This window comes from Rana temporaria, chromosome 7, assembly GCF_905171775.1.
Source record: "Rana temporaria chromosome 7, aRanTem1.1, whole genome shotgun sequence".
Taxonomy (NCBI): Eukaryota; Metazoa; Chordata; class Amphibia; order Anura; family Ranidae; genus Rana; species Rana temporaria.
This window is the reverse complement of record NC_053495.1, coordinates 136,965,757-136,992,864: the sequence shown is the minus strand read 5'-3', so window position 1 is coordinate 136,992,864 and position 27,108 is coordinate 136,965,757. Positions and strand designations below refer to the sequence as shown.

General features: G+C 44.1%; 1 protein-coding gene across 1 annotated transcript in view; it reads right to left on the bottom strand.

The window, feature by feature from the left end:
• The window catches only part of GCLM (glutamate-cysteine ligase modifier subunit), a 45,916-nt gene that overhangs the window by 6,832 nt on the left and 11,976 nt on the right, over positions 1–27,108 (bottom strand). The window contains exons 3-4 of the mRNA XM_040360001.1: positions 11,819–11,903; positions 5,568–5,624 (exon numbers count right to left, since the gene is read on the bottom strand). Coding sequence (XP_040215935.1) covers positions 5,568–5,624; positions 11,819–11,903 — 142 coding nt within the window. The remainder of the gene's footprint in view (positions 1–5,567; positions 5,625–11,818; positions 11,904–27,108) is intronic.

Here is a 27,108-nt window from a genome sequence, read left to right as displayed (position 1 = left end):
CAAGACTGTAGTACTCTGCCAAAAAGGTACCCAAGATCTCTGAAAGTTTCCACAGAATCGATCAGATGGAAGAACTGGTGCCCATCAGCAGAGAAACCATGTCCTACAAAAAAAAAAAGACTAGATGGCTCATTTACAAAGACTTGGATCTCTGTACAAGCAGCACCAATACCACCCGGAACTAGCTCTACTCTTAGGGAGATGACGTATCCTCAAAATGCTGAGGCTGAAGCTTGACCCATCATATACCTTTCCTCATCCCTTAATACCAATGGGTTTACACACTTTTTCTTGCCATTGTAAATAGAAAATGTACCAGGCATATTTGCATTTCACAATTTGGGGAAAAAAAAAAAAGTTTGCGATTCTTTAGGACACATGAACTACAAACACAAAGGTGATGCCAACATGATAATTCTATGGATATCAGAATTTCTCAAAGATTCTAATAAGTCCACCTAGCTGAAATAAGACCCATGGTCTTGTGCACCATTTCTGAGTTATGCTGATCAGCTTTAATGCACAGGTATTCAGAACTTCTGTATACATTCAGATAAGGACAAGTCAAGGTCATACTGCCAGAGCCAAACAAAAAGGAAACAGGGAAACTTGTGGGACATGCATACCTGCCCATATACTATGGCTCAAGAAAGTAATGTCTGAAGCCTTGCACAAACCTTCTAAGTGATCAGATGTGACATGCCAGAACTGTGACACTACAGCCCTGGTAGGGTCCCGACAATGGCCATACCACTACATTCAATCCCCATCTTCAGACTTCTATCTTATGTTCTGTACCCCAGCAGTACTCTATATACATAGTTACAAAATTAGTCAAGATTGGGGGAAAAAAAGTAGCAAGCAAAAGTCAGACTGTAAGGGGTTAAGAAGGTTGTCAGTGAGGTAGGAGCCAAGACGGTTGTAGACTAAGTGTTCTAAAAGTTGACGCAAACAAGGAGATGGGTCTTGAGAGATTGAAGATGTGGGTGAGGGAACATAAGACAGAAAAGGGTGACCGCAGTAGATGTGAAGGAACAGGATCCAGGGGACAGGTGGTAAGGCAGCCTTCTGAGAAAACTTTAGAGATCTCTTCGGGAATAGCAAGGTCAAGAGGAGAGTATTGAGAGGTTATGTACAGGGTATGTTAAGTGGGTTAGATGTGCGTGGAGTGGTGATGTCCCCACGAATTGCATCAATCTTGTTTTTGAAGCGATTGCCAATCTCGTGAGCAAGTTACTGGGTGGAGAAAGTAGAGGGTTAAAAGTAGAAGAGAGACGATGAGGACAAAGTATTAATGAGGGTGACAAAGTAGGTTTGTCTGGCAGCATGGAGAGAGGAATTGTATTTTAAGGCGGCAGATTTATATTGGGTGAATGCATGCTGGGAGTTGGTTTTACGCCACACTCAGGCGGCGTAGCCTGGTCACGTTTCTGTAACAGATCTCCCATCACCCGACTCTGCGAGCTGGCGAGGCAAGAGGAGACACACGCCACACGGGAATTGAGGCTTGGGCCTCTCTTTTTTTCAAAGCCTGCAGACCCAGTGCCGGGATGGGCACTTTTTAATGTAAGTGGCCACTTGGCCCATGTTTTGTTTTATACTTTTAAAATAAAAACCGGTTGCACTATGGAGCCGTTTTTCTATTTTATATTCCATCTGTGAGACTGCTTGGAGAGGATCTGCCTGTATCAAGTACTGGAGAACGCATCCTATGTTTGCAGGCATTAATCTGCACAAGCAAATTTGACTCTCTTTAATTAAAGGTGGCTAATCGCTTTGGCAAGCGCATTTATTATCAGCACTTTTGGGTGTCAATTGCTTAATTGGTGGAAGAAACGATTTGAAGCACTTTGTCCATGAGAAGATTGCATGTTTTTTTCTTGGATTATTCAGAGGATTCATTACTATATCAACTAGTGGTTTACCGTTATCCTAGGACTGCATAGACATTACTATTATCACTATATTATTGGATTAATTTATTTTTGATTTATGGTTTTGGGAGCACATCACTCTCTATTAGAGTCTCTCACAAGAATCTCTCTTCTTCTCTATTGTTCACTTAAATCAAATTTTGTGGATATTGTCATTGGCGCATGCATTTTTATTTTATCACATGAGTTTTGTAATTGCTTATCAACAAATGGTCAGTATATATTTATGTATAGTAATTTATACACTTCTGACACTTACCAATAGGTTTAATATATTCCTATTACACTAGGGCCCCCTACCATTCACCATTCACTAAAATCAATGAAGTATCACTTCCTTCTTTTTTAAGGGAGCAGCTCTATTTAAATTTATTATTCTATGTTCCACATTCATTAATTTTTGGCACGAAAATTTCTCTTTACCATTTACGCCACACTCGCTCCAGTGGGCGGCTATGTCTCAAGGTTTCTGGTGGTGTTAAACTGCCAGGGTTGTAATAGTGGGGCCTGACATTTTGTGTAGTGAGAGGAGCAAGCGAGTTGAGCGAGGATGAAAGTGAGCCGTTGTAGATAGAGGTGGCCAGGTCAGGAGTGAGATTGTCATGAATGTGGTTAGTTGCAGAGTAGAAAAGAGAAGGATTAAAGTGGCAAAGGTTTCTGCAGGTAATTATTTTCTGCCGAATGGGATAGGTGGTTGGAGACAAGAACATTGTGCAAGAGAGGAAAGGGGGTGCTGGTGAGGTGGTAGGGGGTGCAAAGATGGGAGAAAACAAGGTCGACGGTATTACCATCAGAGTGAGTGCCCATTGTGTGAGGTCAAAGGATGAGGTCAAGTTGGGATGCAGCTGGGCTATTAACATTTGGGGGGGTGGGGTGTTAAAAAATCACCAAGGAAAATAGTGGGTAGTGAAGAGGCGAGAAAGTAGAATAGCCAGGGAGAGAAGTCATCAAGGAAGCGTGACATTGGTCCAGGAGGGCTGATGGATCACTGCAATCCTTAGAGAAATGGGGGGGAAAAAAACTGACAAATACAAGGTTTCAAAAGAAGGATAGAGGAGTAGACTTGAAGGTGCTCAGTGGTGATAGAAGCAAACTAACTCCACCTCCTTTCCATCCACTAGGTCCAGTGGAGGCCTCCATGGGAGAGGACTACGTTACATACTGTATGCAGGGAGTCTATAAGTGGTTTAAGAATGGATCAGTTTACTCAAGTTTTAGATGTCACATTTTTCAGCAACTGCTCCCCTTTTCTCTCTCTCTTTTTTTTTTTATGCCTGGACACCCCATGTCTTCAATTATCAAAAAGACACCATAAACCAACAAAGCGCATAATCATATGCTTCATATTCCAGAATTCACTATCCATATGCCAATCGACTGTCCTGCTTGCTCTATTATAGCATCTTTGGGGCCATCCGTTATTTTTTCCTCACTGCATACTTTATGATGGAAATTAGGTGTCAACATCCCCCCACACCCCCTTTTACTTTTCTGAGCCTTCATTCAATCCAGTACTGTGCACAGTGCACCACAGGGGGAGGGGCCAGGAGCAAATAATATAGGAGGTTCGCAGTAGCTCTGTGCAATTCCATTGCACAGAGCAGGCAAGTATAGACAGGTTTGTCATTTTTTATTTTTTTTTCTTTATTCACCAAACAGGAAAAAAACAAACAAAACAAACACACACCTTTTCTGTTCAGCTACCCCTCAAATACTTACCTGAGCCCAATCTTAATCTAGCACTGTGCCAGACAACAGTGGTCCTCTCCTCTTTGGACATTGAGGCATCAGTGGGTGCCATTGGCGCCCGCTGTCAATTACAGCCTGTGAGGAGAGACAGGGCCCTGTTTAGGACCGAACCTGTGCGACTGCCCCCACAGCAAACGGCTTGCTATGGGGGTACTCGAAAGGGAGAAGGAGCCAGGAGGGCTGGCAGAGGACCCCCCAAAGAGGAGTATCTGGGCTGGACTGCAAAAAAAACATTGCACAGAGCAGGCAAGTAGTATACCACGTATGAAAAAAAAAAACCACACCCCTTTACAAATCACTTTAAAAAGTTGTTAACCGCTTGAGGACCGCCGCACGACTGGGCACAAGGGCGTACATGTACGTCCCCTTTAAGTTTCCAGCTGTGGGTCGCGAGTGCGCCGCTGGCCCTTCTCAGTGACTGTCCCGTGGGAACAGCGGACCCGATCGCCGCCGGTGTAAGTGTAAACAAACCTCTCCCTGTGCTTGCTAGTGAGCCTGTCACGGATCTTCTGTTCCCCGTCATAGGGAATGACAACCAGTGACGTGACACGCCCAGCCACGCCCCACAGTAAGAATCACACATTAGGGCACACTTAACCCCTATAGCGCCCCCTCTGGGTTAACGCCTTGACTGCCATTTTTTATAGCACTGTTCGCTGTAAAAAAATGACAATGGTCCCAAAATAGCGCCAAAAGTGTCCGCCATGTCGCAGTCACTATAAAAAAAAAAAAAAAAAAAAACCCACGCTGATCAGAAAAAATAAATAAAATGCAATAAAACTATCCCCTATTTGGTAGACGCTATACAGCTTGCGCAAACCAATCATTAAACGCTTATTGCGTTTTTTTTAACCAAAAATATGTAGAAAACATATCGGCCTAAACTGAGGAAAAAAAAAAAAAGTTTATATATTTTTTGGGGATATTATAGTAAAAAAAATTGCATTTTTCTCAAAATTGTCGCTCTTTTTTTTTTTTTTTTGCGCTATAACCAAAAATAAACACACCTCAAATAGCACCAAAAGAAAGGTCTATTTGTGAAAAAAATAAATAAAAAAAAGGCTGCCAATTTTGTTTGGGAGCCACGTCGCACGACCACGCAATTGTCAGTTAAAGCGACGCAGTGCCGAATCGCAAAAATTGGCCTGGTCTTTAAGCTGCCTAATGGTCCTGGGCTTAAGTGGTTAAAATAAGTATTGTGACGCCATCAGTGGCTGTACAGAGAAATACTGTTGGAACGACCATACATTTTACAAAAGTAAGGTCATATATTCAAGATACTTTTGGTAACCATTGTAAAACAGAAATGCAGTTTTTATACATCCTATAGCGGCCTTGATCTACATATTATATACACACCTTAGTAAACAGATTGCATAATATGGCTAGCCAAAACGCTATTGATCTCTTATGTTATTGGATTTCACGAGAAACAATTGAAAAACTTCTGTTCCTAGTACATCAGACCCAGCACACCGTTTTAACTTACAAACACAATGGATACAATGGCCTCCAAGCCTTTTTTGGCAGACTCTCAAGGAATCTGAACTTCTGTACAACAATACCAACATATGTTTGCTAAGCTATGGTGTTCTGAGTCCTTAGTGCTGGAGCCAGCCACATGACCCGCCAAATAGCCGTTTATTTTCAATGTGGTTTACATCAACATTTTCATCCCTCTTGACCGCCACAGGCTTTAGTGTAAAAAGAGACCGAGTTCAAATGAGGCCAGGCTTGCAGCTCTGAGCACACCACCACCAGAAAATGCTGTGCACAATTAGAGCCTATTGGCTTTTATATGATCAACTATAAAAAATAAGGGTTTAGACAAAAGTAGATAACTGCTCAAAATGAATCAACCCCATTTTCTTTATATCAACTTACCCATATCTACAGCATGCCTGATTGACGAGAGACCAGAATCCAACACAAACAATTTTGCTGTAGAGGTAAAAAAACAAAACACAAACAGGTCAAACATGATTTATACAGGAGTATTCTGCATCATTAAGAATGCAAGGCTCATATTTCCTTAAAAAAAAAAAAAAAAAAAAAAAAACACACACACACACACACACACACAACACTTTCAGCACATGCACGACAAATTAAAATACATTACAAGGTCCAGCTCAGACACCGACATGTCCGTTTGACTTTTTGCCTACTATACATGAGGCCCACCGCAGACAACATTAGTGCAAATCTTCCCAGAGACAGCCGCCAGTTGGACTCTGCATGGCTGTTGGCTCTCAATTCTGATGGGCACTACAGTTACAGTCCCCACCGATGATCAGGCACCAGAGTGGTTCCATATTATGCAAACGTTTCTAGGAAGTCTTCCAGGGCAGCATCTGGGAGATTGTGTTTCCTGTAGAAGGAGCCCATGTCCACCATTTATATATAAATAAAATAATAGTACATACCTGCACTCAGTAATATAAAAGTACAGACAGAACAGGTGATTATCATGCATTTTCACTGAATTCCAATAATCCCCCCCCCTTTTAAAAAGGGGGGGGGGGCGAGTGCTGCCCTGAAAGACTCTAGAAAAGGAGTTACCAGGTACCCAACTGTTTTCTCAAGTCGTCTTTCAGGGCAGCATATGAGTGGATGTAGCAAGGAATACTTACATTGGGGGAGGGGGCCACCGCCTGGAGCACTTTCCTACCGAAAGTTTAATCTTGGTCGGGCAAGCAGTTGATGCAATAGTGTCTCACAAAGGTCTTAAAGCTTGACCATGTCGCTGCCCTGCAGATCTGCTATGGTGTAGCCCCAGCTTTTTCTGCCAAGGAGGCAGCACATGCTCTTGTAGAGTGGGCTGTGATCCCCTCTGGCAGATGTAGGTTCTGGGACTGGTATGCCAGTGCGATGCCCATTTTGAGCCATCTTGCTATAGAGCCATTTGAAGCTTGCTGGGTTCCATTTTTCCTTGAGTATAGAAAAAGATGGTCTTTTGCCAGGTTCCGATAATGTTCAGAGACCTGTGGAATGTGGAGGGGACCTTTGGTAGAAAGGTTGGGTCAGACGAGAGGACTAATCTTTCTAACAGAATCGTACAGTATGGTTCCAGGATTGACCGTGCCTGAACGTTGCCGACTCTTGCCGATACCAATACCACCGATTTTAGTGTTAATGTTTTATCTGAGCATTGGTCTATAGGCTCGAAAGGAAGGGAGGAGAGGAACCCCTTCAATACTGTCGATAAAGCCTGCAAGGGTTAAGAAATTTCCCTCATGGGACTTGATTTTCTGACCGAAAAGGAGGAATAATTTTATGAGGTCTTCCCGCTAGCCTTACATCGAGGGAGGATAGAGCTGTCATCTGTACCTTTGAAAAGGTGTTGTGCGATATATTGTCATCTGCGCCCTCTTGGAGAAAATCCAAGATAGTCGGAATAATCCTTTCCCCTACCCTCCTTTTTCCCCCCCGAGCACCAAGCTACAAACCTTTTCATATATTGCTTGCGAGAGACTTTCTACTGGCCAAGATGGTATTCACCACTTTTTATGACAGGCCTTCATTTCATTACATTATCCTTTCAGGAGCCAGGCTGAAAGCTTTAGGATTTTGAGGTTCGGGTGCCGGATTGGTCCCTTCGTTAGTAGCTCTGGTTTGTATGGTAATATTGGAGGTGTGGCTGGCTGCTCATATTCATTAAATGGCTGAACCATGCTCTTTACAGCCAGCAGGGGGCCAAAGATAACTGGCCACCTTCTTGATTTTTCTGATGACCCTGGGGATTAGGAATGTTGGGGAGATGCATACCCCAGTGGGAATGATCAGTCTTGTACCAGGGAGTTCACTGCCATGCACCCATCCCCTGGGGAGAGGGAGAAGAATCTTGGGACGTTGTTGCGTCTTGATGCAAATAGGTCTACCGAAGGTGTCCCCCAGATCTGAGCTATCCAGGCGAAGGTTGCCCATTCTGTGTGAAGTACCTGGTTTCTGCTTAGGTAATCCGCTAGTATGTTCTGACCCTCTCAGGTGTATGGCGGATATTAAAGTGGAGTTCCACCCATAAATATAACATTACATCAGTAGTTTTAAAAAAAAATGTCATTAGTCCTTTAAGAATTTTTTTTTTTTTTTTTTTTAGATGCCTTTAAAGTGTTGTTGCTAGGCAGAATAGTTAATCTTCCCTCTTCCTGCACCTAGGTGCTAACCTACACCGCACAGACTCCTGGGAATGTAGTGGGTGTAACTTTTCAGGAGTCTGTGCACTCCCCAGTCTCGAAGAATCATGTGACCTGGACAGTACAGGTGCTGAAACCTGATCTGAAACCTATTACACTGCTTGTGCAGCACTGAGCATGTGCGAGATCTGCAAGGCTGAAATCCAGGAAGTCATACAGTCTGGCTTCATGATGCCCACACTTAAGATGGCCCCAGTCAATTTCTATTTTATAAAGTGTCTAAATGCTGTAACAACCTAACAAACGAACCTTCGTTTACAGACTAACTTTACTAGAATACATTAAGCTTGTGTATTACAGGGGTATTTATATTTAAAAAGTGAAATTGTGGCCGGAACTCCGCTTTAACTTCAAGTTTGCTTCCACCCACTTCAGGACGGTCTGAGTTAGTTGAGCAGGGATCCATTTCCCCCCCCCATCTGTTTGCTACGGTTGTAGCGTTGTCTGTAACTGGATGCGTCTTGTCCTTGATCTGTGTTTTGAAGGATTTCTCTTATGTTCGAGGAGGCAAGAGACCAGTACTGGTCCCAAGAGCCTTGGGCCAAGTGTTCTGCCCAGCCTGTGGTGCTGGCATCTTTAGTTATGTGGAACACATTCGTTTGTGTCCATAAGCATCCCTGGCTGTATATGTATGGTTTGAGCCACCATTGCAGCAACGATTTGATCTCTTGTGGGATCATGACCCAAGACTCAAGGGAACGTGGGTTCCCATCCCACTGAGCCAGAACAAAGTTCTGTAGTGGTCTTGTGTGCAGTTGTGCCCACATGATGGCCAGGCATGGAGGCCCAGCACCCTCATGCTCTTCCTGATGGTAACTGCATTGGGGACACAAAGGTCTCGATCTCTTCTTTCAGTCGTGCTACCGTGTCCTGTGGTAGAAGAATCTTTGTTTCTCTTGCACATACCTTCGGTAGTTGATTCTTTGGCTGGGAATTAGGTTAAAAACTTTTGTTTATTATCCATTATTATAAGTTCCTTACTGAGTAGAATGATTCCATCCAAAAATTTTTGCATTTAATTTTCTTGCTGAGGGGCTTAAAGTTCAAAATTAGCCTGTACTTCCCAGAGGGTTTGTTCCTAGCAAATGTGTGAGTAAAAACCCTCACCTATTTTGTCTTGCAGAACCACTGTAATGACATTCTGCGTTAGTAAGTTTTCTAGTGATGACAGAAATACCTCCGCTTTCTGTCTCTGGGGAGTGCCAAGTGCTTGATTGGTGGGATGTTGGAAAAATTCTATGCAATACCCTCGTTCTACCGTGTGGAGAACAAACTTGTTCAAGGTAACTGCTCGCCACTTGTCTATGATTGCCGAGAGTCTGCCCCCCACCTGCTGGGCATCATTCTATTTTGGCGTTGCCCCTGGGATGCTAAAGGATGAAGAAGTTTTTCCTATTCTTTCTTCCTTGAAGGGACCGTCTTACCCGTTTTTGCTTTGCTTGCAGCTTTTTTCAGTTGACGAAAATGCGTTTTGCTTTACTTTTTCTTCAGCTGCGGGAACCCCTTTTTTCTGTCTGCTGACCTGTCTAGTACCTGTTCCAGGCCTGGTCCAAAAAGGTCGTTTGTGAAGGGGATACCACATAAAATTTGTTTTTGGTTTAGTCAAAGCAGCAGGGTTCTCGCTGTGCATGTGGATGCAACAACACGATTGAGGTTTTCTGCTCCTTGCTTCCTATGCCCTTTTTAGTAGAGATTTTGCCTTTTTAGCCATGGGATCTCTTAGCATGCCGGAGTCTTTAAACGAGAAGTGCGATTTGTTTGCTATCCTTGACAGTGATGCGACTAAGGCCCCTTTCACACCAATGCATTTTTCAGGCGGTTTAGCGCTAAAAATAGCACCTAAATATCACCTGAAAAAAAACTCCTGCTCTGCAGTCTTCAGTGTGAAAGCCTTCAGGCTTTCACACTGAAGCGTGCGCTAGCAGGACCGCTCCAAAAGTCCTTCTAGCCGCATCTTTGGAGCGGTGAAGGAGCGGTGTGTGTTTACTGCTCCTTCCCATTGAAAACAATGGGACACCGCCGTAATACAGCCGGCAATGCGCCTCTGCAGAGGTATTAACCCTTTTTCGCCCGCTAGCGGGGGTTAAAACCGCACTGCTAGCGGCGCTAAAAATAGCGCCGCTATGCCGTCAGCGCACCTCCCGCCCCAATGTGAAAGGGGCCTTAGCCCAGGATTGCGTTTTATCAGCAAATGGGTACCTGCATTTTATTGCTGAAGGTGTAAAGTCTTTTCTTGGGTTCTTCCTATTCCTTAATATTTAAAAGGTTTGGTGTACAGGGAAGGCTTTTTGAGCTGTAGGCCTTTGTACATCTTGTTGTGTAGTTACAGCTCTGGCTTTTGTTCTTTTATTCCTAGTGTATCCGCGATTGCCCTCAGTAGTTACTCTGTTGGGAAGAGTAACCTTTGATGGTCTTCCTCTTCTTCCGAACATATATGTCAGAGGATGAGGTTGCTGATGATTTTTCTTTGTCAGGCAAGTTTTTTTATTGCTGTGCGCAAGGGGTTAAATGTATCCCCTGTGATTCTTTTGCCACCAATTTGCCAAGACATTGGTGGACATTTACCTGTACGTGACTCCATTAAGTGTGTCCCAATTGTCGCTTTTGCTGCCAAGGGTCCTTGTTTTCCTGTCCCCCTCCATGTACTATCCACAAAAAGAGAAAAGGCGCCTGCTGCCCCGTGTGACCGGATGTGCATCACCAGAAGCGATGCGCTCTGCGTTCGGGATTCACTCGCCACCATCTTGCTACACCCTTCTGAACTCTGCGAGGGAGACAAGCTCAGGTAGCAGCCAGTAGCCGCCCCACTGGTTCGGATTGCCTGCTACTTCTTTCACAGCCTTGGGGGGGGGGGGGGGGGTTGGAGGCTTGCAGGAAGTAATCCAAAGATACCCTTGTCGGCTGGGGGAGGTGGTTGCTTACCCCCATGGGGCAAAACCTCAGGCTTGTTGTGAACCCTGGCCCAAGTCACCTGAACCCCCTCAGAGGCAACTGGAGAGGAGCGGCCAGGGAGTCCCATGCAATTTAGGGCAGGGACTGGAAGGAAGGGACACAAAAAAAACAAAAAACAAAAAAAAACACAAAAACACACACAGTTGATCCTGTTGAGGAAACACAGGAGGCATGGTATGTGCAATCTTTTTTATAATGGTGGACATTGTGTTTCCTGTAGGAAGAGCCCCTACAGGACGACTTTAGAAAAATGTAAAATTTTAAAAATTGGACCCACCCAACTAGATTTAAACTGCTTTACTATATTCCATTGGAAATACAGCAGCTTACAAACACCATTTTGCAAGTTTCCAAAGGTTCATTGTATTTTATCTATATATCTACCATGCACTAGTTTTGCTACAGGAAAAAAAAAAAAAAAAAAAAAAAGAAGGACTACCATTCATAGCCTTTTAGTGAACCCAAGTATTCTAGACATGCGTGACGCCAAACAAATGGTACATTTCAGTATGCGTATATACATTTTTCAGCAAGGTATAAATACTACAGTTATGGCACCAACTATATTGTACTCTATGCTAAATGTGACAATATTTATGGCAAATTTATGGTACGCATTTAACAGTGGATTGGGATTGCCGTGCAGTATACATTTATTCTCACTGGCTGGTGAAATGAGACTTGATGCCAATGTTATTACTATTCCTGAAAATATAATGGCTATAAGAAGGCCAGTACTTTCTAGTGAAAGCAACAGTTCTAGCTATAGTTCATTCCATTTAGGTCAATACAGCTAGGTATTAGGCCAACACTATATATATATATATATATATATATATATATATATATATATATATATATATATATATATATATATATATATATATATATATATACACACACACACACACATTTATACATATACACACACACACACACACACACACACACAATAAATGACAAAATAGACCAATTGTTAGTATTTACCAGATACTTTCATTTCCTCTCTCTCTTCAGGGTTTATGGTTTCCAAAGCCTGATTAACAGCACACTCCAGGGTCTGTGATGAATCCTAAAAAGTCAGAAATTACAAATTTATAACAAGAAAAAACAAAAAAACAAATATATATATATATATATATTTTTATTATATATAATTATATATAAATAGGAGAAGATATAGCACCAGTTTCTTTCAGCAGTTTGGCTTTGATATATAAAATTGTGTTATATTATTTATTTTTCAACTTGAATCATAAATTTTATGAATAAAAGAATAGTACAATCCAGTAACGTAAATAAGTACTGCAGTCAGTGCACATTGTACCATAATATAAAACACACACACACACACACACACTATAAAAATGTCAAAGTCTAAAGACTTATTTTATGAATTTCCAACTTAAATCAGAACTAGTAATACAGTTTTTTCCCTAAGGTGTTAGCGGCTGCATGTGCGATAAGTATGTGAGGGTTACAAACAGTCATACAGTAGACCAGGGCTCAAAATTTCAAGTCCTGAGCTACTAGCCAGGCCTCAAGGGTTACTCGCCACCAGTTGCCCCACCCAACCCTATAATGCCCCGCCCCAAATCCCACCCTCATAAAATTATATCATAAAATGACACTTAAATGTTTTACGCAGAATTATTTTTATAACTTAAGTATTAACAACTTTATCTGCCCAATGCAGCCCGCTAGTTGGATTGTTTGTCAGTTTAAGCAAGGCAAAAAAAATGGTCAATGCTCACCGGCAAATAATAGTAATGGTAGCCATCCAGAAGTGACAGTGCCCACTCTTGTACTTGAGTATGCTACATGCAGCCCTCTATGAAGCCATCTCTCAGGTCCCAGCAGCGACAATCACGAGGAGCGTCCACAGGGGAATGTGCCAGAGTCTCAGCAGAGAACGTGCATACGAGTGCAGCATCTTAACCACGAGGAACGTGCCCACCACCCACATAACGAGTGACGTCACCCGCTGGTTCTCCCACCGCTACTGCGCGATTTTCGGCGCCATTATCGGCAAGAATTATTTTCGGCAAATTGCCGAAAATGCATTTTTTGGTCGATGCGTTTCGGATCATCCCTAATTTTCCCACCACATGTTGGCGGTGCATGGTAGATTCATCTACATATTTGGTGGTGACTTGTTAAAGGACCGAGTACGAGTACCGATACTTTTTTTCCCAAGTATTTGCCGATACTAAATACCGATACTTTTTTTAAAATGTGTCCCCAAATGCAGCCATGTCCCCCCCCATATATGCAGCCATGTCCCCCCCATATATGCAGCCATGTCCCCCCCATAAAAGCAGCCATGTCCCCCTTACCGTACCTGCTGCCGCATCCCCGCTTGGTTAATACGCGCGGGGAACATTACAGCTTTGAATAGCTGTAGTCTCTCGCGCCGCGCTGCGTATAGACACTCCCCCTTGCTCGGGATTGGACAGTTCACCCGAGCAAGGGGGAGTGTCTATACGCGGCGGGAAAGACTACAGCTATTCAAATGAATGCTGTAATGTTCCCCGCCCGTATTAACCAAGCAGGGATGCGGCGTGATTCGTTCGGCGGTGGGGGGGGGGGCGAAGTATTCTATTTTGGTATCGGGGGTAATTGCGGGAGTACGAGTACTCCCACAAATACTCGGAATCGGTCCCGATACTAGTATCGGTATCGGGACAACCCTACTAGATACTCAATGACATCATGGCTAGAGGCAGACCGATATGGCTTTCTCTGGCCAATATTTAGAAATCAGGGCGGCCGATATATGATGCAGATTTTTGCGGCTGAATTTTTTTTCTTTTGGCAGGTGGCACCGACAGGTGCCACTGGCAAGTGGCACTAATTGGCATTGGCAGGTTGCACTGGATGGAATTGGCACTGGAAGACGGCACCGATTGGCAGGTGGCACTGGTTAGCATTGGCAGATGTCACCAACAGGTGACAATGGCAATAGTTGGCACTGGCAGGTGGCAATAGCTGGCACTGGCAGATAGCACTGGTTGGCATTGGCAGGAGAGAGATGGCACCGATTGGTTGGCATTGGCAGGAGAGAGAGAGATGGCACTGATTGGTAGGCACCAACAGGTGGCACTGGAAGGCACCAATTGTCACTGGATGGCAATAGTTAGCACTGGGAGAAAGAGGCTCAGATTCAGCGTGATGTCGGAGGTGAGCCAATGATCAGGCCGTTAAAGAAAGGGGCGGGGCCACATACATGTAGTGGTCCGCCCAGACCTCATCCCATTGGCTAGTGTTGGATAGCTGGGTCCCGCCCACCCCGACATCAGACCTCGCTAATGACAGCTCCCTTCTCTCTCTCTCTCTAGTTAAATGTTTCACATACGTGGCGCTGCTCTGCAGACAGTGTGTTCCTCCTCCCTTCTCCACACTCTGCTGACACAGATGTGTTAAATATCGCCCACATTTGGATAATAAAATCGGCCGATGCCGATTTCTCCAAAATAGCTGAATATCCGCCGACCTCTAATCATGGCAATGGACACAATAGCAGCTGAAAAAAGCTCCAACCCTGAAGAAAAAATAAAATAAAAACAAAAAAAAGTGTACTACATGGACCACCTATAGTGACGCAACAGGTTTTCATACCCTAATATCTCAGCGATTTTTTATCCCCTTTGAACTCATCTTCAAGAGTTTCCATTGACATTTTCAGAACATTCTCAAAGTCACCATACCATGTTCCTCCACGTACCTTTTCCCCTTTACTATGTTCCCTGAACTTTGGTACTGGTTTTTGTTTATTTCCCCAATGTTGTGGCCTCTCACATGCACATTAAAATATATCGCTTGTATATTCTATGTTTGGACATTTTTTTTCCCCCCTTTTGTAATGCATCATGCCCAATTGTGTGGCATGTTCCTATATTACCGTTTTGAAAATTGGTAATGTCAGTACCTTCAAAATCCTTTGAATAAAAAGTTAACTTGCAACTGGATCCATAAGAACTCTTTAAAGCGGTAGTTCACCCCCCCCCCCCCCCCCCCGACACATTTTACCATCGAGACAGGCATTGTAGCGCGAGCTACAGTATGCCTGTCCCGATTTTTTTAACCCCGGACTCACCTTGTAATCCGACATCGTAGGTTTCGGCTCCCGCGGGGAATGGGCGTGCCTATGGAGAGGGAGGATGATTGACGGCCGGCTCTGGCACGTCACTCTCCCCGAAGACAGCCGAAGTAGGTCTCGGCTCTTCACGGCGCCTGCGCACAGGCTATGCGCACGCGTCGTGAAGACCAAGCCTATTTCGGCTATTTCCGGAGAAGCGTGACGCGCCAGAGCCGGCCGTCAATCATCCTCCGTCTCCATAGGCACGCCCATTCCCCGGTATCTTCGATGGACGACTACAAGGTGAGTACGGGGGTAAAAAATTCGGGACAGGCATACTGTAGCTCGCGCTACAATGCCTGATTTTAAGGTAAAAGAAAAAAAATATTTTTTTTTTTGGTCGATAGGGTGAACCCCCGCTTTAAAAGATATCAAAAGCATGAGGGGTAGAGCTGACCCCCCCCCCCCCCCCCCAAGAAACCAGACTGTTCAATAGTGGAACACAACTGCCATTATTTATTATGAACACAACTGCCATTAGATAATTATTTTAGTAGCATGACTTGTGCAACTTCGTAAAACATTTTTCTCATAAAAGTTTGGAGAACAATTTTCAGTGGCAAGGTCAATAATTAAATGCATGAGCTAAATAGTGATTACAGTGGAAAAGAAAAAATCTTTCAAGCCAATACACATTGAAGAGGCATGTCTGGGTAAAAATAACCGTCTGAGCTGGAACAAAGGCCTGGTACATACCAGCTATCCATCACCGCAGACAGGCTCTCATCAACACTATAACAACTACAAGACAAATCTGGTTTACGAGTAGAAAATAAACTTTGCAATATAGCTGTGAAGTTTTTTTTAGGATCCCTTTCTTGCCCCAAAAAAAAAACAAACAAAAAAAAAACAAAAAAAAAAAACACTCTAACTAAAAGCCAAAGATCACACAAATTACTTGAGGTATATTGCTGCTCAATACTCAATTGGGTTCTATATTGCAGCTTACCAGTACTTAGATGTGGAGGCTGCATTTTTTGCTTTAAGACAATTTTTAGCCAATACAGAAAACTGGTTAATCTTGCCAGCTTTTTGTCATTTCTTATGTGCTGAAGAAACAGATGTACAAAAGGGCAACATGTCTGAACTCCAACCTGTGTAAACTAGAAGGATATCGGAGAAGACAAAGGGGGGTTATTTACGAAAAGGCAAACCCACTTTCCACCGAAGTGCAGTTGCTGTAGATCCGAGGGGCGGGGCGAGATCTGAAACGAGGGGGAAGCTCTGCTGATTTTATCTCCCAATCATGTGCAAGCTAAAATGCAGATTTTCCTTGCATGCCCCCCTCAGATCTACAGCGACTGCACTTCCACTTTGCACTAAAAGTGCAAAGTGGATTTGCCCTTCGTAAATAACCCCCAAGGTGTTCATAAAAGTCGACAGAACACTTGGATCTGCCATGATCCTAGTCCAATGCCAACATCTGCTGCACAGCAGGGGCAAAGAATCCATGTTTCAGTGGAATTTTTACAAAAAAAGAGGTTAAACAAGTAAAGAAGAATTTCCAACTTCTGGAAAAATTTTGGCTTTAGATACATCACAGCAATCTTAAGTAAAGCTGGAAATTTATGTTATCAGTAGCAATTAGTGGCTTGCTTATGGACACTGTAGGGCAGGCCAAGCTCAAACGAACATGAATTGACGCGCCCATTAGCGCCAACATGCTTAAAGCGCATTTAAGGGGTTGTAAAAGGAAAACTTTTTTTTCATAATAAGCATCCTTTACCTGCAGACAATCCTCTTTTCACTTCCTCATTGTTCGTTTTTGCTCAGAAGTTGCTCTATTTCTTCTCTGTTCTGTTCACTTCCTGCTTGTCTGATTTTACTGACCACCGTGATGGGAGGCTTTACTGCGGTGGTCAGTGACGTGCTCGCCCCCTCCTGGGAACTACATCTGTGCGGCAGGATGCTCTCTACGTGTTAGAGACTTCAAGGAGGTGTGAATTACTGGGCGTGCCGCAATGCATACTGGGAAATGTAGTTCTTACATGAACGAGTGCTGCAAACCAGGAAGTGAATGAGAGAACAGAAACTAGAACGCCGGAGGTGATATAGATGAAGGAATTTAATAGGTATTTACTAGTTTAACATAATCATTACACTATTCTGTCTGTCTACCTTGCAGACATTAATTTTAGCCAAAAAATATGTTTTCCTTTACAACTCCTTTAATACACCTTAGACAACCGCCAAGGAAGTTTTTATTTTCAGGATAAAGTGAAAAGGTTCACTTGAAAGTATCTATCCATCATATAGCAGAGGCAAATATCAGATATCCTCTCAGGTGGCTGTCCTGAAAGACGATTAGGGGGAAAACGAAGTTACTTACTGGTAACGTTCTTTCCCGGAGTCTTTTAGGACAGCCACCTGAGAGACCTTAGCTCCTCCCCTCTGTAGGAAACACTGCGCCAACCTCCTATAAAATTTCCTCCTCCCCTGCTGGTCCTCGGTTCTTTCAAGAGCGCCTCCAGTTGCTGGGGAGACACAAGAATGATACATATAGTTAACTATATCACATTTCCTGTAAGGAAATCTTTAATACACATTCGGGTGGGTACCCGGCTGTCCTGAAAGACTCCGGGAAAGAACGTTACTAGTAAGCAACTTCGTTTTTCCCCTAATCGTCTTTCTTGACAGCCAACTGAGAGGATAACCGAGCACTTACCCTAGGGCGGGACCACAGCTTGCAAGACCTTGCGTCCAAAGGTCTGATCCTTAGCTGACCAAAGATCCACCCTATAGTGTCTTACGAAGGTGGCAAAGCTGGACCATGTCGCCGCTTTACAAATCTGCTCCGGCGTTGCTCCAGCTCTTTCTGCCTGTGAGGCTGCCATTGATCTTGTGGAGTGCGCTCTGATACCTTCTGGGATCTGTATGCCTCCTAGCTTGTAAGCCTGTTCAATGGCTTCTCTTAGCCATCTCGCTATGGTGAGTCTAGTGGCTCTATGCCCTTTCCTAGCTCCAGAATGTAAAATAAGGGATCCGTCTTCCTTAGTTACCTCTAAATAATGCAAGACGCATCTCCTCACATCTAAATTATGAAACTTTACTTCTTGTTCTTTAGAAGGGTTCAGACAAAAATGAAGGTAACAACTTCTTGTTCCCTAAGGAATCTCGAGATAAAATGGACCCGGGATTCCTGCCAAAAGTTAAAAATTATGCAGTCTGCAAAGATCTGACAAAAAGGGGGGGTCTGATTGATAATGCCTCCATCTCTCAGACCCTTTTTGCTGTGGCGATTGGCACCAGAAAGACTGCTTTTAGCGTCTTTAGGTTGCAATTCTCTAGTTGTTCAAAGGGGTCCGCTGTCAAAGTTTGCAGCACTAGTGACAGGTCCCACTTTGTAAAGAATGTATTCTATATAGGTCTTTGTCTGCTCAGGGATCTGAAGAGTCTAATTATCCATGGGTCAGATGCTAATCTTTTTTTTCTTGAAAAACTGAAAGTGCTGACACTTGACTCTTTAAAGTGCTAAAGGCTTAGTCTTTTTTCTACACCACTCTGCAGAAACTCTAGGACGGCCACTGAACTCTGTGTGTTGAAGGCGTTTTCTGTGCACCAATTGTTAAAGCACTTCCACACTTTGATAAATCTTACGTGTCTCCACTTTCTTGCTCTTTAGCTGAGTCGCAATTAAGCGGCTTGAGAACCCTTTTGCTTTCAGCAGCTGCTCCTCAGACACCAGGCCGCCAAGTTCCACCTTTTCACGTGGGGGCAGTATATTGGGCCCTGTGAGAATAGATCTTCCTGGACTGGAAGTAACCAGGGGGGCTCTATAGTGAGTTCTTTCAGCATAGAGAACCACGGTCTTCTGGGCCAGTGAGGTGCTATGAGAATCAAAGTTTTGTTCTCTATGCAGAGTTTTCTTAAAACTGCTGGTATTAGTACTGGTGGAGGAAAGGCATAACACATTTTGAATGTCCACTTCTGTGCTAGCGCATCCACCGCTAGCGCTCCGTCCTCTCTTTTCAGAGAAAAGAATGCTCTGACTTTTTTGTTCTCTCTTGAGGCAATGAAATCTACCTGAGGTGTTCCCCATCTTTGTGTGATTTGTTTGAACACCTCTTGGTTTAAAGCCCAATCGCCTTCCTTCACTTGTCTCCTGCTGAGAAAATCTGCCACACAGTTTAAATCCCCTTTTAGGTGGACTGTTGATAGAGAGAGAGTAGGGTTCCACTTCTTGTTCCTCCCTGTTTGTTTAAGTAAGCAACGACTGATGCGTTGTCGGACCTGATTTGCAAGTGCTGTCCTTTTACCTCTCCCTGGAAGGATTGGAGTGCAAGCCCTACCGCTTTTAATTCCTTCCAGTTGGATGATCCCATTCTTTCTCCCCCCAGTCCCTTGTGCCATCTGGGGGCCTAAAAGTGCTCCCCATCCTACGCCACTCGCGTCCATGGTAAGGATCTGGGAAATGTTCACAGCCAACCCTTGGGTTATATTTTCTAATGTCCCCCACCACCATAAGGTTTTTTTTACCTTTGCCAGTATTAGAATCCGAGTGTCCAAAGATTCCTGCCTGCGATCCCAAATTTTTAATAGGAACATCTGCAGTGGCCGAAAATGTAGGGCTGCCCATTGTACCGCTGGGATTGCAGATGTTAGCAACCCCAGCGTCGACATCACCTTTCTGATGGTGCATGGTATGTTTGCCTGTATTGCACTTACTTCTCTTTGGATTTTTTTCTATTTTCTCCTTGGGCAGGAATATCTTTTGTTGGACCGAATCCAACACATATCCCAAGTATGTTATCTGTTGAGTCGGCTGCAGGTTGGATTTCTCTATATTTATTAGCCAACCCAGACTTTTTAGAAATGCCTGCGTGAGCTCAAGTTTGTTTTTGTAACCTTCTGGAGATTCTGCAAACAGAAGCAGATCGTCTAAATAGGCGATGATGGATATGCCTTGGACTCGCAAGGGTGCCAGGGCTTCTGCCAGAATTTTTGTGAAGATCCTGGGTGAAGAGCAAAGGCCGAAGGGTAAGGCTCGGAATTGTAGGGGTATGGTTTTGTTTTCCGTTTCTATCGCTAACCATAGAAACTTTTGACACTTTGTGTATTGGGAAGTGCAGGTATGCGTCCTTTAAGTCTAGGGAGACAAGAAAACAGTTTAGGGGTAGTAAGGCCTTGACTGAATATATTGAGTCCATCCTGAATCTCTTGTAGGTTATGGACACATTCAGGGGTTTGAGGTTTAGGATTGGTCTGACCTTCCCCGTGAGTTTTTGTACTCCGAATATGTGGGAGTAAAAGCCTTGTCCTCTTTCTTCCTTGGGCACCTCTGTGATTACTTCCTGTTTCTTGAGATCCTCTAAGGCTCTCATTAACCCTTTCGGCTTTCCCTCTGTTTTTTGGAAGTTTGGTTAAATAGAATTTGTTTGGGTGTGGTTTTGAGAACTCCAGGTGATAACCGTCCTTTATTGTTCTTAAAATAAAGTGATTGGAGGTTATCTTTTCCCACTGCGGGAGGAAGGCCCCCAGTCTTCCTCCTACTGTGAGCAACTTGTCATTTCTTTTTGTAGGCTTGCTCAGGACGACGAAAAATCACTAATTTGCCTTTCCCCTTCTGGGCCCAAGGTCTTTTCTGGTTATCTGCCATGGGTGTTGTGAAACAGGGACCTTTTGGGACCCAAGTTGTACTCTTTTGCCTCCTTTTGTTCTGTTGTGGCGGACTCCAAGGTGCTTTGCGTTGCAGCGGAAATGCTTTCTTTTTATCCGCTGTACGATCTAGCACCTTTTCCAACCCTGGCCCAAACAGCAAGTCCCCTGTAAATGGGATGCCACATAATTTGGTTTTAGACGCGCAGTCCCCTTGCCAAGTCTTTAACCATAGAGCCCGTTTTGTGGAGTAGGCTAGTGCGGATGATCTAGCTGCCATCCGTACTAGTTCAGCTGAAGCATCTGCGATATAGGCTATGCCTCGCAGCAGTGTGGGAAAGGAGGATAGGATTTGCTCTTTTGCAGTTTCATCCTCAATGTGTGCCTGGATCTGGTTTAACCAGAACTCCATATTTCTGGCCACCACCGTGACTGCCATCGCTGGTTTTAAAACTTCCCAGTGTGGAGTCCCATGATTTTTTTTAATAATGAGTCCATCTTTTTATCCATTGCTTCGGATAAGATGCCCATATCTTCAAATGCTAGATCAGTGTGCCTTGATACTTGCGTGAAGGCGGCATCTAGCTTTGGAGTTTTGTTCCATATTGAGGATGGGTCATCTGAGAATGGAAATCGTCTTTTTAAAGTGGAGTTCCACCCATAAATTTAACATTACATCAGTAGTTTTAAAAAAAAAAATGTCATTAGTCCTTTTTAAAACTTTTTTTTTTTTTTTTTTAGATGCCTTCAAAGTGTTGTTGCTAGGCAGAATAGTTAATCTTCCCACTTCCTGCACCTAGGTGCTTAAGCTTCCTAACCTACACCGCACAGACTCCTGGGAATGTAGTGGGTGTAACTTTCCAGGAGTCTCTGCACTCCCCAGTCTTGAAGAATCATGTGACTTGGACAGTACAGGTGCTGAAACCTGATCTGAAACCTATTACACTGCTTGTGCAGCACTGAGCATGTGCAAGATCTGCAAGGCTGAAATCCAGGAAGTCATACAGTCTGGTTTCATGATGCCCACACTTAAGATGGCCCCAGTCAATTTCTATTTTATAAAGTGTCTAAATGCTGTAACAACCTAACAAAACAGACCTTAGTTTACAGACTAACTTTACTAGAATACATTAAGCTTGTGTATTACAGGGGTATTTATATTTAAAAAGTGAAATTGTGGCCGGAACTCCGCTTTAAAGCTTTAGAAAAAAAAAAAAATGGTTTTCTTTTTGGTTCCTGCCATTCTTTAATTGCTTCCATTAGTACTTTGTAAACTGGGAAATTCCTCTTTTCCTGTTCTTCCAAACCCTCGTACATTTGGTCATGCAGGGATAGGTTTTTTTTCCTCTGTCTGTATACCCAGAGTGGTATATATGGCTCCTAAGAGGTGATCGACATCCTCTAATGAGAGTTTGTAACGGGATGGCTTCCTGGAATCACCTTCCTGAGCCTCCTCCTCTGACTCTTGGGAACCGGACACTGCGCTGTCAGGTTCCTCTTCTGCCTCCTCTCTAGGAGCTACTGAAGGGCCTGCACTGGTGGAAGGTCTTAATTCCGGTAATATAACTGCTGCCTGTACAGGAGGAGAAGCTGACTGAAGCTGCGGGATCTGAAAACCTTAAAAAAATGTTTTAAAAGATTCAAAAGTGTTGGATAATTCTTTAACAGATGCTAGGTCACTCTGTTCCACAGTATGTTCCTGTACTAGCTTGCTAATACAATCGCTGCAAATAGCTTTCTTCCATGACTCCCTAAGTGTGACTTTGCAGGATGGACACTTCCTCTTTGAACTGTGAGTGGGCCTATCCTTGTCAGTTTTCTGAAAGACATAAGGGAAAAACAATATACCCCACAGTTAATACTGTAACCTTCCCCCTGCACACGGCAGGTGCGTAGTGCCTTCATATGGGATTGCCTCACTAGGGGCCCTATGAATCGCCCTCTGACACTGAGGGCTTGATTCACCCCCCCCTCCCTTTTTTCCCTGGGGCGGGGGGAGGGGTGGTGGGCTTTAGGATAGGGGAGGTCCACCCTAGGTTCCCCTTACCTTGGTATGGCTGGAGCTGGTCTCTGCTGGAGCAGTATCCCTTCCTTCTGTCCCCGACATATCCATGTCACCAGCGCTGCTTCTGCTGTCTCTACAGCGATTGCAGCTCTCTCCAGCCTCTGCCTGGCTCCGTTTTTGAATTTTGCGGCCGGAAGCGGAAGCCGCGAACCCGGAAGTGCATGCCCCCGTTTGCCGGACATGACGTCACCCCCCGTCGGCTCCGTGCGGTCCCGATACCTGGCGTGGCTACGCTCGGGAATCCCCATTCCTGCTGCTGGCACACACGCTGCTTGGGGCATGGGACGCTGGCTGTGAACTCCTTCCACTGCACTCTGTGCTACAAAACAGAGCCCCCCCGACCTACACCTGCCCTCAGGATGTGAGGGTGGCAATCACACCCAGGTTAGTGACCTGGTCTGTCCCAAGAACCCCTGCTCCCTTTCCGGACTGTCTGACTGTCTGCCTGGCTCTCCTGGCTGGTCCCTAACCGTGTCTCCCCTCTGGAGGAAACACAAATAACTGAGGACCAGCAGGAGAGGAGGAAATTTATAGGAGGCTGGCGCGGTGTTTCCTACAGAGGGGAGGAGCCAAGGTCTCAGGTGGCTGTCCTGAAAGACGATTAGGGGAAAAATAATTGCAGCAGAACAGGTCATTCTCTTCAAGGTATCCAGACATGAGCAAGTTGTGGGGGGGTAGTTATCAAAAGCAATGGGTTCCTCATGTTCCGCTTCAACACCCTGCAGTCCTACACCGCAGTCTCCATCACACTAGTTTGTTCTACCTTCTATGAAGAATTACTGGATTAAGGCTAGGTCCACAGTGCTGCGAATTCAAAAAAATGTTACAGCAATTTCGCAACGAATTTTCCGCGATTCCCGACTGCGATTTCAGGGAATGCCAGTTTATAGAGCTGAATTCGCATCGCGCACGGATCAAACTCACATGACCCTTCCCCCCCCCCCCCCCCCCCACAGCTTATATTCGCAGCGCATTGATGTGAACGGCAATGTTAAACTACGCAATTTAAATGACTTGCGAATTTGAGAAATCGCAACGGCTCAAATTCGCATCAGTGTGAACCTAGCCTTTTACAGGACTGGAAGCAAAAGTTAAAACTCTATTCTGTCATTTGGGCAGGAAAGCCAAGGCTCTGCGCTATGCACAGAGTAACAATACCCCAAAGGTTACAGCCTGTCCTTACACTGCAGAATAAGCAGTCACATGAATCTGGCAATTCTCTTGAATACTAAAACAGCTATGTGGGATACTGCAGAAAACCTGAAGGGAGATCATTTACATTCCTACAAAAAGGTAGGGCTAGATTTACTCCTGTTAATCACCAGCTATAAAAACAAAAAACTCTGCCCTTTTGCTTTTATTAATCCCATATGACAAAGACAGTATAAGATTAGCATCACACACACACCCCCTGCAAAATTTGGCACTGCTTCCTCACTGCACTTAGGGCACATTTACACTTAATAAGGCCAGATAATGGAATCACACAGCTGGAATCACAGGCGTATGCGGACAGCCACTCAGCCCATACGAAACAATGATAGGCTGATAGGAGACACAGCTGTCCACACACTGAGCGGTCACCAGCTGCTTTGTACAGATAATGTCCCTGAACACAGATTGTCCAGGACCGATCATCTGTCCCTAGATGCAGGCAACTGCTGTATGTGCAGATATATGCGAACAGCCACAGCTTCAGTCAGCCGGTCATTGCTTTGCACAGGCTTAGCAGCCACAGCTGTTTGCGCATGCACCTGTGATCCCAGAAGCAGGTAGCTGCAGAATCTTGTAGCAAAAATTATGCAGATGGAGGAAATCTCCCCTTTCCATATGGCTCCTTTGATTACACCCCCCCCCCCACACACACACACACACACACACACACACACTTGACAGGGCCTTCCACTGATAGAAAACCTGATAAACAGGCAGAAATTCTTACTCTATGGCAAGCTTCATGACCTACCAACACTGACAGTCCAACATGTCCCCCTGTAAGTGGGACCAGAGGCCTCCACTCAACAAAGCCAACACTCCCTCCCTGTAAGGATATAGCTGTGACTACCAGGGGGCTTGGACATGAATGAATACCAAGACTTTGCTCACTTACTATTAAAGTGCACAAGGAAGCATTTATACTAGGGTTCAGTTGAGCGGTAATCATTTTACTGTGGCATTTCTCTTTTTTTTTTTTAAACTATATTACCCTACACTGAAGCCCAATAGTGCAACACACACACACACACACACACACACACACAAAAACATTTTGGGAATAGGGAGGAGAGGCAAAACAGGAAGAAATCACTGCTGAATTCTCAACTCATCAGAAGCCACTTACAACTATAAGCAGCAACATACATTCAAAGTTTAGAAAAATAAACACTAGAAATTTAATCACAATCGAAATCTTTGTAAGAAATACAGGGTAGAAATATAAATAACCTGTGAAAAAAAAACACCCAGCTTTAACTGGGTTTCGATCCATATAGAATTGCAAATACACTCATAAGCCTGTTGGAATCATTAACTGCACTGCTGGCAACAGTACAGAGACAATTCACTCTACTCACTGTCCACCTACATTTAAAACAACCCTACTAAACACAAACTACACAGACTGTGTGTACTATGAACTTAGCCCACCGAGCTGAAACACTGAACTCTCAGGGATTGTCTGTCACACTGAAAGCAAAATGCAGATAGTAATGAGATCCAGGCATGGTATATTTTTACATTGGTCTAATGTGGGGGGGGGGGGGGGGGGCGACGACGACACCCACACACCGCAAAAAACGATACATACAATAGATATAAAATGTTAAAATGTCAGGTTCCTGTGAGAGGGAAAAAAAAAAAAGTAAGGACAAAAATAAATAATTTCCAGAACTTTCCACCTTGAGCCCAGATTCACACTGGGTACGATTTCCTTCGATTTGAGATGCGATTTCACATGTGAAATCGCATCTCAAATCAGCGGCATTTGCCGGCAATGACACTGTCCTAATCGGTGCGACGCCGCATCTGCGGCTCTGCACCGATTTAAAAAAGTAGTTCCTGTACTACTTTTTGCGATTTCTGGCCGCGATTTACATAGACATCTGTGCAGAAACCTGCACAGATGTCTCTTAAATCGCGGCCGAAATCGGGACTGCCGGCGGGAGTGAAATCGTGCGAGTTCAGCTGAACTCGCACGGCTTCACTCCCGCAGCCCAGTGTGAACCAGGGCTTAAAGTAATTTACAACTCAATTGAACAACAAACTGAAATCTTTGAGGTGAAGGAAAATACAAATAAAAGACTAAAATATGGTTGAATAGGTGTGCACACCCTTAAAATACTTAGCTGAAGCACCATTTTATTACAGCACTCAGTATTTTTGGGTATGAGTCTATCAGCAAGGCACATCTAGACTTGGCACCATTTGCCCACTCTTCTTTGCAAAAGCACTTCAAATCTGTCAGATTGCAAGGGCATCTCCTGCGCACAGCCCTCTTCAGATCACCCCACAGATTTTCAATCACATTTTCAATCACATTCAGGTCTGGGCTCTGGCTGGGACATTCCAAAACTTTAATCTTCTTCTGGTGAAGATATTCCTTTGGGTCGTTGTCATGCTGAAAGATGAAGTTCCTCTTCTTGTTCAGCTTTCTAGCAGAAGCCTGAAGGTTTTGTGCCAATATTGACTGGTATTTGGAACTGTTCATAATTCCCTTTACCTTGACCAAAGGCCCCTATCCCCGCTGAAGAAAAACAGCCCCAAAGCATGATGCTGCCACCACCGTGCTTCACTGTGGGTATGATGTTCTTTTGCGCCAAACATATCTTTTGGAATTATGGCCAAAAAAAATGTAACCTTGGTTTCATCAGACCATAACACATTTTTCCACGTGTTTTTGGGAGACTTCAGATGCGTTTTTGCAAAATTTAGCTGGGCTTGGATGTTTTTCTTCGTAAGAAAAGGCTTCCTTTTTGCCACTCTACCCCATAGCCCAGACATATGAGGAATACAGAAGATTGTTGTCATATGTACCACACAGCCAATACTTGCCAGATATTCCTGCAGCTCTTTAAAATGTTGCTGTAGGCCTCTTGGCAGCCTCACAGATTAGTTTTCTTCCTGTCTTATCAAATTTGGAGGGACGTCCTGTTCTTGGCAATGTCACTGTTGTGCCATATTGGAGGGAAAATACACACACACACACCTTTCTGAAATTATTTATCTTTGTCTCTTTTTTACATCACAGAAACCTGACATTTTAACAGGGGTGCATAGACTTAAATATCCACTGGGTATAATATATTTTACACACACTATCTCTCTCTCTCTCTACACACATTCCTGGCCAATGCCCCTGAAGAAGACAATCTACTCCAGTGATCTCTACTTGCTTATGGTTACTGTGTGTCTACAGAAAACACTTTGCATTCTTTTTCCAATGAGGGGCAGCTGACCTCAGTTCAAAATGCATCATGCTGG